Source organism: Ictalurus furcatus, chromosome 19, assembly GCF_023375685.1.
Source record: "Ictalurus furcatus strain D&B chromosome 19, Billie_1.0, whole genome shotgun sequence".
Taxonomy (NCBI): Eukaryota; Metazoa; Chordata; class Actinopteri; order Siluriformes; family Ictaluridae; genus Ictalurus; species Ictalurus furcatus.
The window spans coordinates 2,799,495-2,817,918 of NC_071273.1; the positions used below are offsets into that span (position 1 = coordinate 2,799,495).

The window sequence follows — 18,424 nt, forward strand, 5'->3', positions numbered from 1 at the left end:
AGGTTTATATGCCATGGTGTGGGAAACAGTTTCTTACCAATTCTGGTGTTGACCTGGCAGTATGTTAAAACAGCGGTTAATTTCCCTTCTCAGATTTTGCTTCATGCCAAATGCATCTAGATTAATTCTGACCTCACAAATCTACCAAGCTTGGCCAATAGAAAACAAGTGTGTGCTGGGTCACATCTTTCTTGAAGAGTCAACATGGAGCACCTGCTTATTGTTACGGTTTCATAACTCCCTGTTCATACAACAGCAGTATGTATTTTAGCATGTATTGTAATCATTCTTTCTCAACTCTCTTCTTGTATTCATCTTTTGATTTCAAAGCCAGTGCAAAATGTTTATTATTAACTCGAATTGGATCATTTTTTACATTTTACACTTAATTAATGTAATTTTTAATGTCCAAATCGCACTACATTTACAAAAACACTGCGCACCTGCTCGACTCTATCAACTACCGATATTCTAAACAATATATCAGTCAGAGCACACTGACCTATAAGAAACACAAACAAGAGGTAGGATTACAGGAGATGCACTTTTTAATGCAAACAATCTTAGTTTATTTTAGTTATCAGTTTAGTTTATTGGACAGCACATCTTTACTGTATAGAATGTAGCACTGTAAATATAACAGCAACAAGGAATTTCAAATGAAATAGTCACAGGTACAGTATTTAGTTCAAATGTCTGTATTCTATCTAATGTACAACCCCAATTCCAAAAACAGTTGGGACGCTGGGTAAAATGTAAATAAAAACAGAATGCACTGATTTGCAAATCTCATAAAACCATATGTTATTCACATTAGAACATAGAAAACATATCAAATGTTCAAACTGAGTAAATGTACCATTTTAAGAAAAAAAATAAGGTCATTTTGAATTGGATGGCCGCAACAAGTCTCAAAAAAGTTGGGAGAGGGGCAATACCAAGATCAGTGCCTCATCAATGCCTTGCAAACTTTAACTGACCACCTAAGAGGGCAACCTCTTTTTAAATGTTTGACTCCAGGAGCAAGAACATTCTTCACTGGCATTTATGAATGGGAAAGACGGCACATTTTCCCGTGCGATCAGAAACATTTTGCGCCCATCTGCCTCCTTTTCAAACAAGCTCAACCCTTCTATAGAGGTCACCCAATATGAAATTAGACACTCGGTACCGCATAGCCTGATTCGGTATTTTCGTTACAGCAATCCATTGGATGATATTTGTGCACACCCTCTGGCCTGGAAATTACATTATACCTTTCTGTCTAACTATTATAACTTTTTTCAGGATGTTGATTGTAGTTGAACAGAGGATTTGTTACTTATGAGGCTATCTACCTGATTTAATAACCGAGTGGACAGTTTTACTCTTGGATATGCAAGAAACATAATGAATACATGAAATGATGGTATGAAAGCCGGAAAAAGTATAGAGAACTTACATTTCCACCAATTTCCACCAGTTTCATGTCTGAGAAAGAAAACAAAGCAAAAAAAATTAAAAATCTGTGATATAAATCTGTGATATACTGCAGCTGTGTGTAGATCAGAAAGTCTTTTGCCAATGCCTGTAAGAGTACTGATTTATGGTGTCATGCAGAAGGACTAATGTGCCTGTGTGTACACAGACAGTGCTCATGGTATTGACAGAAAAAGGCTACTCAATATGGTACATACAGTAATACAAAGGCAAGGATTATACAAAGGCAAGGATTATACAAATTATACAAATCAAGCTTTGTTTTTATTCCTTTTTCTAAAACAAACTAACACAATGTTTGTTTACTTTTTCAAAACTCTCAGTACAACAACATTCTGTGTGGACCAATCATATGAGTGAATGAGTGCTTCAGTTACACTTCTTGTAGCTACATATTTCTTTCTCACGGTATGTCTACAGCCAAGTGCAAATGTTTTGCAGGCTTTAGTTCAAAAGATGGTTTCAGAAGACCCAAGTGCAAAACCAGACGGATAAGAATAAACGCTACTGAACTATAATAAATTTTTTTTTTTTTTTTTTAAATAATAAATAAATAAAACCTATAAGTGCGGCATTGTTATCCCTGTGTAACAGACTCGGATTCGTCACTGTGCCCGCATTACGGACCGCCTCACGAGGAACGGAGCCCTGGCCTGGATCGGAATAAGCGAGCGGAATTGGAAGTCAGGAATGATGGTTGTTTTCCTGAGCAGGGATGACGGCTATGTGAGGACTGGTGGAGGGAAAGAAAGTGTAGATGTTAAAAAATACTAGCTCGGTTGTAAACAAAATAGTAGGACTAGACAGGAGGGAGGGAGGAAGAAGGATTCGCGCTGTGGAAGGAAGCAATGGCCTCGTGAAGAACGTCAGGAGCCTTTCTTTCTGCCTCAGTGCGCGTTAGCCTGCCTCCACACACACACACACACACACACACACCACGGGATGGCGGGCGAGGGGAATGGAGCCGACTGAGGTTTGTGCGCTAAACAGCAGTGAATTCCGACTCTCCCAGCCCGTGCTGTATTTAAACCTTCAGCGTTACTTTGTGCTTACTTTACGCATGCGGCGCTCATTCTTGCGCAATAAATCACACACAATGTTCCATGTACACCCCTCACATCAATGCATAGCCTAGGCAACTTCTTCTTTTTTTTCTCTCTCTCTCTCCACTGCACATCTTTCCTTGACTGATGGCAACGGGAGCAGAGTCAGACATCTGTAGAGGAATATCGAGAGCTGTGCACGAGAGTAACCCGCGCGCTGGCGAGCGCAACGCGTATGTGAAAGCGTGCGTGTCCCCTCTGTATCAGGACAGCGGTTGCCAGTGGTTCTGTCCGAACGCAAGCTGGAGGTGTGGTAAACTCTCGTCTGCGGCGTGCGTCGGCTCTGTGTCGTTTTGTCTTGCCTTGCTGCTTAAATGTGTTGACTGGGATGTGGAGCCCGGCTCCAGCTGTAACAGTGCTCTCCAGGCTGACTCGGGATCTTCTTTTCTTTTCGTGAACAGAAGTGTGGTGGAGTTCTCCTTCGCCTTGTGGCATCTGATCGCACCTATTTTCACCCTGGTGAGTGCCTTCTTCTGGGCCGGCCTGTACTTGATCCGCTGCGGAGTGCTGGACCGAACCATCGTTTTCCTGCTCACGCTGTGTCACTTGGGAGAAGCGGCGGCGCAGGCGTTCTTGCATGGCTCGGACGAACAGCTGCTGCACTCTCTGACGGCTAGCGTGGTGGTGCTCGGCTGCTTGGCAAGCGGGGCACTCATGGTGATGCGACTGGGCCAGGGCATCTCCGTCATCGTCTTCATCAGCATCATCAGAGCCGCCTCGCTTATTTCCCTGCACAGAGTTCGCGCGAGCTGGAGACCCTACTTGGCGTACCTGGTAGGGGTTCTGGGAGTCCTGCTGGCGAGGTATGCTGACAGGCTGCTTCCGAATCAGGCAAGCCAACTGGAGGGCTGCACCTCCGTCACAGGGTCTAGAGAAGACATTCTCGTCTTTAAAAGGCGCAGGAGATCCAGCTCCGTCGTATCATCAGACATGGCACAGCACGGCTTCGAGGCCAGCAGCAAGTCGCACAGGAGAACCTCCCTGCCATGCATCCGAAAAGACCAGGTACAACTTTTCTTTAACATTTAAAACGGGACAAGAGCGATGTTTCTCAAATCGATTGGTGGCAGGGAAAAATATAATAATAAAAATAAAAGGAAGAATATGAAGAAGAAGATGAATAGAAATCAGTACACTGTGTAGTTGTCAAACGGAATTCAGTGGCCTAGCAGACACTGTTCACTTTACCAGAAAGTACTATGTCTCTTACTAAAAAGGTGTGTTTGTCTGCAGAGAAGAATTAAGAGGAATGTTTTACTCTCAGTGTGTGTGTGTGTGCGTGTGTGTGTGTGTGTGTGAGTGTGTGTGTGTATTTCAGATGATTAGGAAATTGTTCCAGTGTGTTCCACCATTTCCACATTGCCTTCTGGCACTTATTTATTTAATACTGTTTTTTCTGAAATGTTCACCTAGCTGAGGCAACTCAGATAGACACCAAAAAAAAAAAAACAGAAACAAACAAAAAAACAATACAATACAATCTGAATTGTAAAAAAACAAAAACAAAAACAAAAAAAAATGAATAATAAAAAAACGTCATTTTGATCAACCCTGAAAAGTGAATTATAGCCCACAACAAACAGTTTTTTTTAGTATTCGCGCAAAAGGCTTTACATCTTACCATGTTTACTCAAATAAAAATGAAAAAATAATAAAAAATACTCAAATAAACTTAACTGTGGCAGCACTTCAGTTTGTTCCAAATATTGTATTATATGGTGTTTTCTCATGATCCACTTCACATTGCATAGGACAGTAATTATAACAGTAGCATGGCAGATAGTTGTAATGTGTTTTGAACTGCATTCAGATTTATGTTATTAGAGTATTGAGTTCTTTTCCAGATATTGGGCAAATCATGCCAAGACTTTGAGGTATTACAGTAAAGACACAATTGATCATATTATTAAAAACTCAGTGCTCGTGTGTATGCGTGTTTCAGTGATTACAACACTGATCATTCTTTATGATCAGTCAGTGAGGCATATCATTCAAGGTTTACTTGTCAATAAGATTTTGTTTAATTGATGAAGTTACTAGTTGACTATTTTTTCTTGACTAATTGTTGTATAAGTTGCGCCCTCTAGTGACTGAATATTTTGAACATTAATATTATTCATATACATATATATTTAAGATGCTTATAAAATGCATGCGTGTGTAGTTGGTGTCGTCTGTGAAGTCTAGCCGGGTAAATACATCATAGTATAACCCATGTATGAGTCATTCTTCTCTGGCTTTGCGCTTTTCCAGTAACCTGTGCTGCTCAATGGAGCTGCACAGTACAGCCCCCCCTCACACACACGCACACACAGTGGTATGTAGTTAATACAGATGTTGGAGGTTAAGCGTGTGAGGAGTAGTGTGCATGAGTGACCGTCTCATTTTGAGCTGCTCAGTTCTTCATTAACCTGCCGCTCAGGAGATGAGGAAATTAACTCAGGAATATAGCTGCACTGACTGGGACATTATCTGTCACCCACTCTGCAGAACACATGCCACTGTCAATGACAGAGATAAAATTGGTCTGTTATGAACATTGCAGCCACGTGATGTGCATTACGTAAGCCTCTTTGAATGAACCCTGTGCCAGGACTGAAAAACAGACTTTCTTTCTTTCATTCTTTCTTTCTATTTAGTATCACTGTATTTGTCAGTAGGCATTGTTGACCTAAGTTCAACAGCTAACTTGGATGGTTTCCTAAGGTTAGTAGGAGATTTTACCTGGAAAGACCCTACTATTTTAATACTTTGCCTGTATTAAACAAGATTATTTTTTTATAGAACTTCTGTAATGGACTAAAGGGCCGTCTTCAATCCAAGCTCCTCTCTGCCTTTATCAGTTGTGATTGCCCCAGGACAGGCTGCAGATCATCCTAATCCAAACTTTTGAACTGAACACAGGCTACTTCAGACTGCTTTTAAAGAGCTGACTCTATCGTTGATTTTACATTCATTACCTATTTTCCTTAATGTGTGCCTGAAGTTGTTGTTTTTTTTCCCCTAGCAAAAGGACTGTGGAATTGGCAGTACCTTCAGGTTCTTTTAGATTGTGCTTTGGAAAAGATAATGGATTACGGTTTGAAGGAGACATGAGGGTGTGCCTGGATCTATTTGAGGAAAAATGAGGAAGAACAATATTCTCTCATTGACGCAAATGGAGATCCATGGAGACTGGGTATATTTCGGTGACATATTTTATAAGGTCTCCTTATAAATGTTTTAAAAAGAGTTTTTTCACCTCTCTCTCTCTCTCCCTCTCTCTCTCTCTGTCTCTCTCTCACTTGCTTGCTTTTCATTTGCACTTTCTCTCTTTCTCACCCCTACTGTTTAATTGGCCTCATTTACATTGTTGCGCCAGACAGAGATGCCAACAGAGAGCCAACACTCAGTGTTTTTACTCTCAGTGTTTTGTAAGGGGTCTTCGTCTAGCCAGGCTGTGCCTAGCTTGGAATGTGTAGCTTCAGCTGTCTTGCGTGCACAGCCTGCTGCCTGCCAAAAACCTCATCCAGCCAGAACCTCTCTAAACCTGTAATTTCACAGGTACGCCCGGTCATCGAAAGCCAAGAACCAGCAGTACAGCTGATTCAGAGAGGTTAATTCAAACAAATCAATGAAAAATCAGACGTGCTGATTCGTCAAAAGCACAGATAAATTTTACAGCCACTGTCATAATACTCCAGTTCCCCTTTTCCTCACTAGCAACTGCTGGCAGTTTCTTAAAGAAATAGGCAAGATGCACAGTTTTTCCACTACGTTAAGCACAAGTAAATCATTAACCGAACTTAACTGTGTTTCAATTCATGTTTGCATGTGTATACTGCATACTCAGCTGGAATATGTGTGTATGTGTAAGAGTGTGTGTGTGTGCGTGTGTGTGTGTGTGTGTGTGTGTTTGTGTGCATGTGTGCCACATGTAAGCTCCATGGCCTATGGCTGCTGAGAGGGAGCTTGTTATTTTAACCTGGGCTGGCTTTCGCCCAGCATGCCTTTCTCTCATAGGTCCCCTGCTAGCTGTCCATATGAGCTCCATTCCCTAGACAAGGCCCGTCTTGTTACGCCACTCAATGGTGTGTTTTACTTTCAAGAATATATCAGGCAGATGAAGAGGGGGCCGGGGAGCGGGTTCGAGGTCTGAGTTAGCCAAAAGCAAAAAAGTATGCCTGTACATTTGTCTATAAGTGGTTCTCTGCTTTGCTGTTTAAAAGGTTTTAACAGCTGACGCATGGTTTGCTTTCTTTCTTTCTCTAATTTCACAGATGAGAAAGCGTTTACCATTTTTAAAGTGTAGGGTCTCTGCACACCAAAGGATCTGCATATGTATTGTTGAAAAATACAGGCAAGGATGTCATTCAGAAAAAGAAAAAGAAAAAAAAAAATACATGACAGATACCTGAAAATAAAAAGTCAGAATGTTAAAGAAAGAGAAAACGCTGTTACTGGACCCACCCAATTTTGGAGCCTGGAAGCAAGTGTTGTGGATTCCATCTGCTCATTTAAAAGCTTAGACTTGGCTGACACTTTACTGTATGGCAGTAGAACATTGAATCTGCATTGCTGCCGAAAAAGCTGGCACCCCGTCGTAGAGAAAAAGGAAACGGCAAGGAAACTTTAGACTCCGTTTTTTAACTGAAGACCATGTGATTAACCTTTTTTCTTTCTTTCTAATCATCAGTGAGTTATTAACACATATTTAAAATCCAGAGAATGAACTTGGTTTAATTTTTGAACTGACACAACTATAAGACATGGTGTGTACCTGTAAGTTGGCTTAGGGTAGCATGTTTAGAATTTGTCATAGTGCAGTTTTTCTGTCAGTTACTCAGCCTATATGCAGTACCTTTTATTGCCAAGAGCATATTTAAGAATAAGGGTACTAACTGTTCAGATAGTGTGTTTGTGTTCGGTTATTTTATATGAGAAATCAGCTTAAATGGAAGTTAAATTGGATTATTTAAGGGGCTCATTATTAAGTCATACTAATACATACATACTTTGAGCAGTACTTAGAATGCATTATGTATATCTTTCTCATATATGAATAATGGTGGTGTGGGGATGGTTCTGAGAGTCATGTAGTCTTTAGTTCATAATGGGAAGTAGGTCAATAGGGCTATCTGAAGACCTAACAATGCACAACAATATCCTACAATTAACTCGTACAGTGCACTGTAAACGAATATCTGGTAAATTTACAGTAACTTCATGCAGAGCAGATTTGCCAGGTAACTACTGCAGTATATGTTTACAGTAGTGCCACACTGTAATGCACTTTGAAATAGACTCCTGAGTGAGACGCATCACTCTGATATCAGCTGCACCTCACACATATCGGAGGCTACAGTGATTTTAAGAACAAGCCAGAATTCGTCTTTTTAAATGTCACGTCGTGCTATTTTGTGTCAGAATCTGAAACATGTACACAAACTCACGTATGTGTCTTTAAAGTGATCTCAGTTAAGTAGTTCGCTATCATCATCAGTAAAGTTGGCTTTCTATCTAAGAATTCTAACAAGCTTAGCTTTCTAGTTAGCTCATACCTAATTTTTTATAAACTTACATAGCTCACCTAAAATCTAAAGCAAGAAGTTAGATAGCTAGGTCACGTTCTTCCTGAAGAGTTGCCCGTAATGGACATGTTTAACTAGTTCAGTTTGTTCAGCATACAAATGAGTTTATGGCATTTGTTTGGGCAGCACCTTTGGCTCTCAGTGCCACATCTGCTCGATGTTGTCATTTTATAGCATTACGCCTTAAACGTGCCCACAAACAACACAGTTGTAAGCATCGAGGGACTTGATAGACAGATATATTTTTGCCTAAAACCTAGTCGTGAAGCACTAGCAACCCCAACAACAGCAGCCACCACCACTACCTGGCCGACTACTGCTTGGTTGAAAGGGGTAGAGGCATTTATTATTGTTTTGAGGTTGGGCTTGTCCTTTATTCATAGAGTATTCAGAGAGTATTATTGCTCTGGAAACCTGTAAGTGTGTCTGCTGGTTCTGGATAACCTTAATATGTGCCTCATGCTTTAACCAACGTTAGGAGAGTGACCCTAATTTAAAAAAAATTCTGTTGTATTTAATGCCAGCTCAAAATTTTTGTTCCAGTTCACCCCTGCTCCTTATATCAGTAGTGTAGCAAAGAATTAATTTCCGGGTGGGATGAGGAACTACACTAAATAAAGTCACCATGTGATCGGTACTATTATATAGATAAGTGTGATGTGCTCATATGTTTTTTTTTTTTATATTTTTTTATTGGTGGCTCTCACACAGTATAACAAGCAATGAGGACACAAATGTGTTATATTAATCATTTAAGATACAATCTACCATCAACCATTATTTATATATGAATAATATTTTTGACAGTTACACTAAAAAAAATAAATAAAATACGTTGCTAGTATTGGGTGAAAATGGCATTTTATTTTATAATACCAGACCTTAGGTTCAATTTCATTTGATATGATATAAATAGTGTGATTAAAATTCCAATAGAAATTTAAAAGTCCTCCACTCTGTTTTGTTAACAAACAGCACCCTGACTCTACATGTTAATTATACATTGGGGATTTTGCCATGTTTGTGTTACTGCAACTTCACGTGCATTAAAGTGCAGCTCTTCTGAGCTAGGAGAACTGAATACTGAGGGGAAATAAAGGAAAGCAGGGTGATTCAACCCCAGTGATACTCCCCCAAAACACCCACTACCAGTAAATGAGGCTATTTCTATTTCTACTAGAAGAACCAGAATAGCTAACTGCTCTCCCCCACTGAAGCCTTTTCAGCGTTTCCGGAGTATAGATTTTAATGTAGATAGCTGTGTCATTGTGTGTATAATGTTTTGTGCAGTCATTAGCCTGGTAACATTTTCAGCATCCTGTTAACTTAATGAGAATGGGGATTCAGTTTCAGTAGACACCAGGGTTATTGGTAACGTATGTAATACAGCTAACTATAACCAAAAAACAGATCCTGTTGTCGGTTGTGTGTTATGCACAGGAACTTAGTAGGAGGAATAATGTGGACATGTCTTACAGAGTGATACCTTTCAACAGTGCTGCCTATTGTGAGATGTAAACATGACTGCTTTCTATATATTTTCCACTAATCAATATAATGGATGTGGGTTTTTTTTTTTCCTTTGCGACATTAAAAAAATAAAATAAATAAAACAAATTATTTGAATGCCTTCACATACTTGTAGAATAAATACAGTGTATAATACTTGAATAAGTGCTTGGACACCGATTCAGTCTAATCTCTGACTATGAAGAATTATCTCTGTGTTTTAAATTGTTTCCATAACTCCAGAGCTACACTTAACCTCTACGCTGGAAATAGTTCTAAGCAATTTAACAAGTGTGATATATATATATATATATATATATATATATATATATATATATATATATATATATATGTATGTATGTATGTATGTATGTATGTATGCCCTATTAACAGTCATTGTGTGTTAAATGTATTATAAAACCACTTGACATATTACTTTGTGAAAAACCCTGGTGATACAATGACAATAAATGTATGCACAGTGGGGGTTTTTGTGTTTGTTTTTTTTGTCTTTGCTATGTATAACACAGTCATTAGTCACTATCAGTATAAATGGTTTATGAAGATAAGCTGAGCTGTAAAATGTAAGACGTCATTTTGCACAGACATATCCATTAATCTGCTGAGTTTGTTGCTATAAGGAAAGCAAAGAAATGTAGCAAACAAAAAGTGCAGTGGACACTGGCAAGGAAGAACAGCTTCAGTAGTTGTTTTCCAGGCCGGAAAGGGACCAGATGTGTCCTTTCCACTGAACCTACATGGAACCACAATCACACATTTACCTAAAGTTGTATGGATAACTGTTGCACTATCTGCAAGCCAGCCTAAAATATATACATACAATTCCAAGTTCATACTGGTTGTAATCATGAGTGGAGTAGGATGAATTTGGTCATAACTGGAAGTTGACAACAAAGGCAGCATACAACAAAGGATATAAAGTGTTAAAATTCTACAGAAATCTTTAAATACTGGTTTACTCTGGGCTGTGGATAGTAATATAAGTCTGTATGTTATAGACTGTTGCATGTAAGAGGAGATGAACATTTCTCAAATGTGCTTGCATATTTTACAGAGACGCAGAGAATAATGTGTGCATCCTAATATTTTGGCCATGATTTGTAAAAAGGAAAGTGTAAGGGAAGCTACAAACCTCCCCACCACCCATAAAAACTGTACTTCCATAGCTCTAAAATTGCCTACTGGGCTCATGTATTTGTCACTCAAACAAATAGGATAAATTAGAGGTTAGCTGTGTCTTGCTCACTGCTCCTCTGTGATAGCTATCATACAATGGCTATGACAGCACTGTTGCTATCTGCAGTATCTGTCCCAGTATTATATTATGACATTGCATAAAAGCCAGTGTATCAGTTTTGAAAGTGACCAGTAAAACCTTGTATTATATTGCGTGGTATGGATATGGACACTTTGTCATCAACATTAACTGGCCATGGTCTTAAAAGTTATCATGTGGTGTGACCCTGGTTTACGTTCCAAATAATACATTTCCTGAATATGCTTAAAATCTGATTAAAACAATGTATTACAAGTAAAGTTTTTTTTTTTTTACAGAACTTATTAATCCTTCCTTAAAATGTTTTTATAAAACATGTAATGCATGTTAAAAATACTTTGTTCACAAAAGTTTACATGGATGGAGGTATAATGTTTAATACAGCCTTCCATTTCTTTGTTTCTTTCTGTTGGTATTTAGTAGGTCAGTTTAAGACATATGTCATCTTTCCTGGCTCTTTTCTTCTCTGACTCAAAGAAAAACAAAACAAAACATTCACAGTTGTAGCTCATATTTGCATATTTACTGGCTATTCAGTTTAGACCCACCCACTCGTGTGTATGTTATAAGGAATGTTTCATTATATAATATTTTTCTTAATGAAGTGTAGTACAGGGCATGGGATAAAAAGAGATTGGAAAATATGAACACTTTATACATGTTAAACAAATTCTTAATTAGAAATATACAATACAATGTATACAATGTATTAGTACAATACAATACAGTGTCAAAGCCATTAAACCGTAATGAAGAACTGTATGTATATAAATCATGAATTGAGTATAAAAGCTCAGAAATAGCCAATTCTATACATATACTTATCAAAGACTGTGGTTGCACCACATGATATTTTTATGTTCACTAAAATTTAACAGAAGCAGAGCTAACCATCATGGCACAAATGCCTTTATACCATTTATGATAATACAGAAATAATATAGAATGTAAATATAAATTTACAGTTACAATTACATTTTTTATTGTTTTCTTCGGGCCATACCAAATGACAGCCACAGTACAGAACAGTACTTAAAAAAGTGAAAGTTTACAAATATATATATATTTTTAAGTCTTACAACCCTGCTAGATGTTTCCAAGGAACCTGGGCATGTTGCTTTCTGATGTCACTTTTTGCCATTGAATTGCTTTATAAAAGTCTCAAAAGGATATTTTCTTGATGGTTGCACCAGATGATATTCAGTAAAATTAACAACTTCTCATTAGGGATGCACCGAAATGAAAATTCTTGGCCGAAGCCGAAACCGAATATAATGAAAAACTTGGCCGAAAGCCGAATACCGAACATGTTTTTTCGTGTTTTTCCCATTTATTTTGCCATTTTTTTCACCACTGCATAAATTAAATAGTCAAAATGTGCTTTTTACTATTTTGTCTTGCTTTTCAAAGAAAAAAAATCAATTACAAAAACTACAATTTCAACACTGAACATTTTTTTCATTCCAGCAGGCACAGGCTACCAACAAGGCACAATATAACTTTAAATAAATAAATTAGTAAAATAAAAAAGATGTGGTCATCTTTGAGCCCCTTGAATAGCCGATGTCAGGCCTATAACTGACTGCTGAAAGAATGGAACACTCTGTAGCCTACAACTAAAAAGTGCATTAAAAAGTGCACTGACGAGTGCAGAAAATGGTTCTATTGGGTTCTATAGGGCTGATTATATTGGGGATATGTACCGCTCGCGTCCCTATACACCTTGCCGAGTATTATAGTAGATATAGGATTTGTCTGCCTGCCCTTAAATAAATACGTCTTTACCTGCTTCCGTACTCTACTCCCTTACGTCTCTCGACGTGACAGAATACTCCGGAACAGAAACAAAACAAACGCACGTGTCCAGAGTAAACATCTGAAGAGCACGTAGCTCGTGCATGCACGCGCGCCCTCATCGAGGTTGTGACATTCGCGCGTCTCACTCTGGTTACTAGACTATTTGGTCGTGTCATCAAACACGTCATTGTTTGGTCAAATTTATTCGGCCTTTTCACTTATTCGGCCGAACACCGAAAATGCCTTTTATTCGGCCGAATAATTTTGGTTGCCGAACATTTGGTGCACCCCTACTTCTCATGGTAGGAAATTATGAAAGAAGTGTAAATGCAAATCCACTGTAGCTTTGCTCAATAATGAAAAACATGTTTGACATTATGCATAGAAAGGATTTCTAGTAACTGGAAAAAAGCAAGTTTTCAGAACTGCACTAATGATCAGTTATTTTGAGTTTTCTAAACAATGTGTATATATAGTCATGTGAAAAAAATAAGTTTGATCATCTTTGAAACAGTGCCTATTAATGAAGTTTATATACGTGAATAAAACCACAATTAACTCCAAAAAAGAACAATTAACTTTTTCAAATCATTTATTCTACAGAAATATCAATAGATGTGATATTCATCTGTGGAAAAAGTAAGTACACCCTTGGCCCCAGAAGATAGAACCGCCCACTTTAACAGAAATACCTTACTGTAGGTGTTTTGCATAATTGTCCATCAGTCTCTGACATGGGCTTGGTGGAATTTTTGACCACTCTTCGATGCAATATTCTTTCAGCTGTTTTCTTGCATGTACTGCTCATTTCATATCTCCCCACAACATTTTAATGGGATTCAAATCCGGGCTTTGACTCGGCCGTTCCATAACTCTCCATTTCTTCTTTTTGAGCCATTCCTTGGTGGATTTGCTCGTGTGCTTAGGATCATTCTCCTGTTGAAAGGTCCACTTTCGGTTCAACTTCAACTTTTGAACAGATGGCCTCACATTATCTTCAAGCACTCTTTGATATGATGCAGAATTCATAGTTGAATCAATGAATGCACATTGCCCAGACCCTGAGGCAGCGAAACAACCCCAAACCATAACATTTCCACCACCGTGCTTCACAGTTGGTATGAGGTGCTTCTCCTGAAAATATGTATGCTGTTACTGTGGCCAAATAGCTCTATCTTTGATTCATCTGTCCATCTGCTTTTTCCTGGCATGCCTCCCATACAGGTAAAATCTGTACAATCTCTTTCTGATTGTAGAAGCCTGCACTCTGACACCAACAGTTGCAAGACTTACTAGCAGATCCTGTGATGAAATTTTGAGATTCTTGGAGACTTCTTTTTGCATCAGACGGTCTGCTCTTGGGCTGAATTTGCTGGAACGATCAGTCCTGGACAAATTGGAAGTCGTTTGAAATCTGCACCATTTGTAGATGATTTTCCTTACAGTGGAATGATGTATTTCAAATAATTTGGAGATCTTTTAAAATCCCTTGCCAGACTCATAGGTATCTACAACCTTTTTTCTGAAGGCCTTACATGTCACGATTGGAGGTGGAGACGGATGCAAGTGCAGATAAAGCGTTTAATAACAATGAAAACAAACACAAAAGAAGCCATGAACACATGGAAAAACACTAAGGCAAAGAAAAAATATGAAACAAAGACCATGAACCCTATGACAGAAACGATAGCAGAGAAAGACAAACGTAAGACAAGGAGTGCAGTGCAAACTGTGCCTATATACACATAGGTGCTTGTTACATTAACATGACGTGATTCAGGTGGTCATGTGACCATGATGCAGTGAGGTGTAGTGGCTGCTGGGAAATGTAGTACAGAGTTCCTTCTCTGATATTACATGACAGAACCCCCCCCCAAAAAAGGCGCTACTCCCGGAGCACCAGAAAACACTCAAAAAAAATTTGAGTGTGTCCCTCTTGGCACAATGTCTTCACAGCCCCTTTAGGCCCCAAGGCAGGCATTTTCCAATAGATAGCAGGCTCCTCAAGGAGCTGACGGGCAGGCATGAGGTTGGGCCGGCACGAGGCATGGGGCAGGCTTTCTGGGGTCGCTAGACAGCACCCAGGCATGGGAAGCTGGGTCATCAGCTCCAGCAGGGCGAGAAGGCGTTCTCAGCGAAACAGGAAGGCAGAGCGACATCCTCAGCAGAACAGGAAGGTAGTACTTGGTCAGCCATGTCATCAGACTCTGGTGTGAGCGGAACTTGGTTGGCCATGACATCGACCTCAGACAGGAACTGTGCGTGCTCTCTGAGGTTCAGGTGTGGAGCGGTCTCTTCTGCACCACAGAGAGATGGCCTGGCTTGAATGCGGAGCAATGGCTACTGCACAGCCAGTGGGAGGAATGAAGCTCAGGGCAGAGCCTGAGGTGGAAGCGACGTTCCCCATGAAGCCAGAGGGGGGAGTGACTCTCTACGCGAGGTCCGAGGCAGGAGCGAAGTTCTCAGCGAGGCCAGTCCTCTGTGGAGCAGGAAAGGAATGGGGAGTGACATATGGCGTGAAGCAAAGAAAAGGAGCAATGTCAGCATGGAGGCAGAGCGGGAACTGGGAACTATAGTCCAGAGTTTCTTCTCTGATATTACATGACATTACAGAACTCTTAAGAGCTTGGCATGATGACACCACACACCTCAATAACAAAGGGAACACCAGACACTAGATATGAGAGGGGTATAAATAAGACCGGTTCCACCTGCACTCCCTAAGCAGGTTCTAATCACTGGCACCCGACCTTCAACACCTGATTCTAATTTTATGGATTTGAAGGTGTGATAAATGTAGGGGTGTACTTACTTTTTCCATGTGACTGATCTGAGTTTTGTTCATTTAAACTGTAAAAATTACTACAAAAATGTCAATTTTATTTATACTTTGAAAGAGTGTATTACCTTTATTAAAAGGCAGTGTTTCAAAGAGGATCAAATGTTTGTTTTTCGAAATATAAATAAATAAATAAATAAATAAATAAAACCATTTCAATGGGGTGTACTTTTTCACATGACTGTATATCTACAAGATACACAGCCTGCACGGAGCCCTGACCCCAACCTCACTGAACACCTCACTCAACATCAGTGCCTGCCCTCACTAATGCTCTTGTGGCATTAAGCACAGCCATGTTCCAAAATCTAGTGGACAGCTTTCTCAGATGAGTGGAGGTTATTAAAATAGCAAAGGGAACATCTACATCTGGAATGGGATCTTCAACAAGCACATATATGGCCAGTGTGATGGTCAGTTGTCCACAAACCTTTGGCCATATGGTGTATGTATTATGTCTTATTATGCATTTTTAAGCAAACATTCTTGTCTCAACCCATCGATATATTTGCATTTGAGATTTTTTTTTGTCATGTTGTCAATGAGATTCTAAGACATCCAAGACATCCTTATCACATGTAATGATATATTTATTGATTATGTGCATACAGTTTGATTATAGCAAAAAAAGAACTTTATCCTCTTTTCTTCGTTGCTCACTTTTGCTTTTTGTTTTGTTCCTCATTTGTGTTTAAGGTAGTCGAATTTTCAACAGTACTTAGTTACGTTGATGACGTCACGTTTGTAACTAATGGAGAGCTACAACCTCTCTGTGAAATTTCTCTCATGAGAAATCCAGCAGAAGCATGCAGTCTTTCCAGCTGTGGGCTTTGTGTTCCATTTAAAAATATGCTGGGGGCTGACCCCATCCCCCACTGTTTGCCCCACCTCCATTTCCCTGGTTCATGCCTCTTTTGTAACTGAACAGCTGACATTTCATACAAACATGGGAGCTTGTGCAGCAGACAATCTTGTCACATGAGCACACTGATTAATTGGCTTAGAATTTATTGACATATTTATCAGTCAAATTTCCATGATCCTAACACAAAATGACTGCATTGGCATGTGTGGGCATGGTTGATATATTCTTTCTATTTGGGTGTTCATAGTTGCAGACAGTAAGCAAACTGAAAACAGTGTTATTGTAGAGTGGGGGTGGGAGGGGGGGGGGTCGTTTCTGTGTTATACTGATAAAAGCCTAAGTCTGTCATTAAGGTTTGTTGAGGGTGCAAACACAACTAGCCTTCGTTGCGATCAGCCCCGAGGAATTAATATACTCGATTATTTTGTCTGTTAAGTATTTAACTTCTGAAATGGACTTCTCTATATAGATTCTGCTGGATAATGTTGGGGTGAACAGTGGCCAGGACAGCACATGGCCTTTAAACACAGGCGTGTGAACAGGAAAAATAATCTTTAAAAACCAAAAATCGATTTCACTTTCAGATGTTGATATATTTAAGTGGTAGCAATAACCATCTGACCAAACTTTCATCAAATGCGTTTTCTGTCTTGGGTGCCCTTTACTTATGTGCAAGCACTCTAGGACATAGTATTCTTTTCTCTATAATAGCAATAAACCTGGTATTTAATTTAATCAACTGTCCGATTCACTTTTAGCAGCTAGGACTGAGTTTTTTATTTTGTTTCGTTTTGTTACTTTATTTTTTAGCCTTGCATCGGGGCTAAATGATGTCCAGGGCAGCTTTAATGTTGTTTGCACAATTTTGGACCATAGTTGTTCCCCCAATACTGCTGAATTTTGTCCGACCCCCTGTCGTGCTGCTCCACCCACAGTAGCATCAGTGCTACTGTTCATGCTTGACCATGACAATAGAAGACCAAGAACCAGGAAAAAATAGCTTACACCCAGCCAAATTAGACACATACTGTTGTTGCACCAGTAAATTGCTCTTGTGCCTGCACAAAAATGGAGCCCTAAATCTCATTAAGTGTTTTAACGTCAGATTGGCCCTGTTCTGTCTAAGCTGTGTTCATTCAGCCCTAAGCAGTTGTTGATGCGATTTTGTTCAGAAGAAAAGAATAACTAGGTTCTCCTCTCACTCCAGGAAATTCACATCTGTGATTTCGTCTTCTTATTCTTTTTGCACTCCCTCCTTCTCTTTCTATAACAGTACGGCTCTGACAATAGTGCTGGCTACAAGGATTATAATAACATACTCATTGTAATATGTTCTTGTTTCTGCAGTAACAGTTAAGTAACTTGTATGGTGAGCATGCTACATAATTTAAGCCTAAGACTTAAACACCTACTATTTACGAATTAAAAAGTACAATTGTACTTATATATATATATATATATATTGCACAAAGTAAACTGACATCACCAAGTGTGTAGGATAATTCCTAAAAAATGTAATAAAAAAATGAAAAACTAACGACATGTTGAGTTTTTGAAAACAGTGGATGTTGCTGAACTCACTGTCAACCAAGTTGCATGAATAATCTACTGTTTATCAGAGACTTCAACAGAAGAAATAAAGACAACACTGAAAATGTAAACCTCTAATCATCAAGAACTGAAAGCCCAGAAGACTGGAGGCCAGAAAATACAGTGATGGTACAAGAACAGAAGGTATAAATTCATAGAGTGAACCACTGATACATACAGTCGGCTCCATTACTGTTGGCATCATTCATAGAAAAAGAGTGAAAATTATAAATAAAACAAATCGCACATGCAATTTTGAATAAAAAAATATGACTTTCAACCAGTTTATGAACAAAGAAGGGAAACAATGCGGGGAGTTCACTGCCAGGATTATTGTATATGTGTGCATCAAACTGCTATAACGTTGGGCAAGGG

General features: G+C 39.1%; 1 protein-coding gene across 1 annotated transcript in view; it reads left to right on the forward strand.

The window, feature by feature from the left end:
- Nucleotides 1–2,669: 2,669 nt before the first annotated feature.
- Nucleotides 2,670–18,424, forward strand: part of pde3a (phosphodiesterase 3A, cGMP-inhibited) — an 80,802-nt gene continuing 65,047 nt past the window's right edge. The window contains exon 1 of the mRNA XM_053650850.1: nucleotides 2,670–3,587. Coding sequence (XP_053506825.1) covers nucleotides 2,670–3,587 — 918 coding nt within the window. The remainder of the gene's footprint in view (nucleotides 3,588–18,424) is intronic.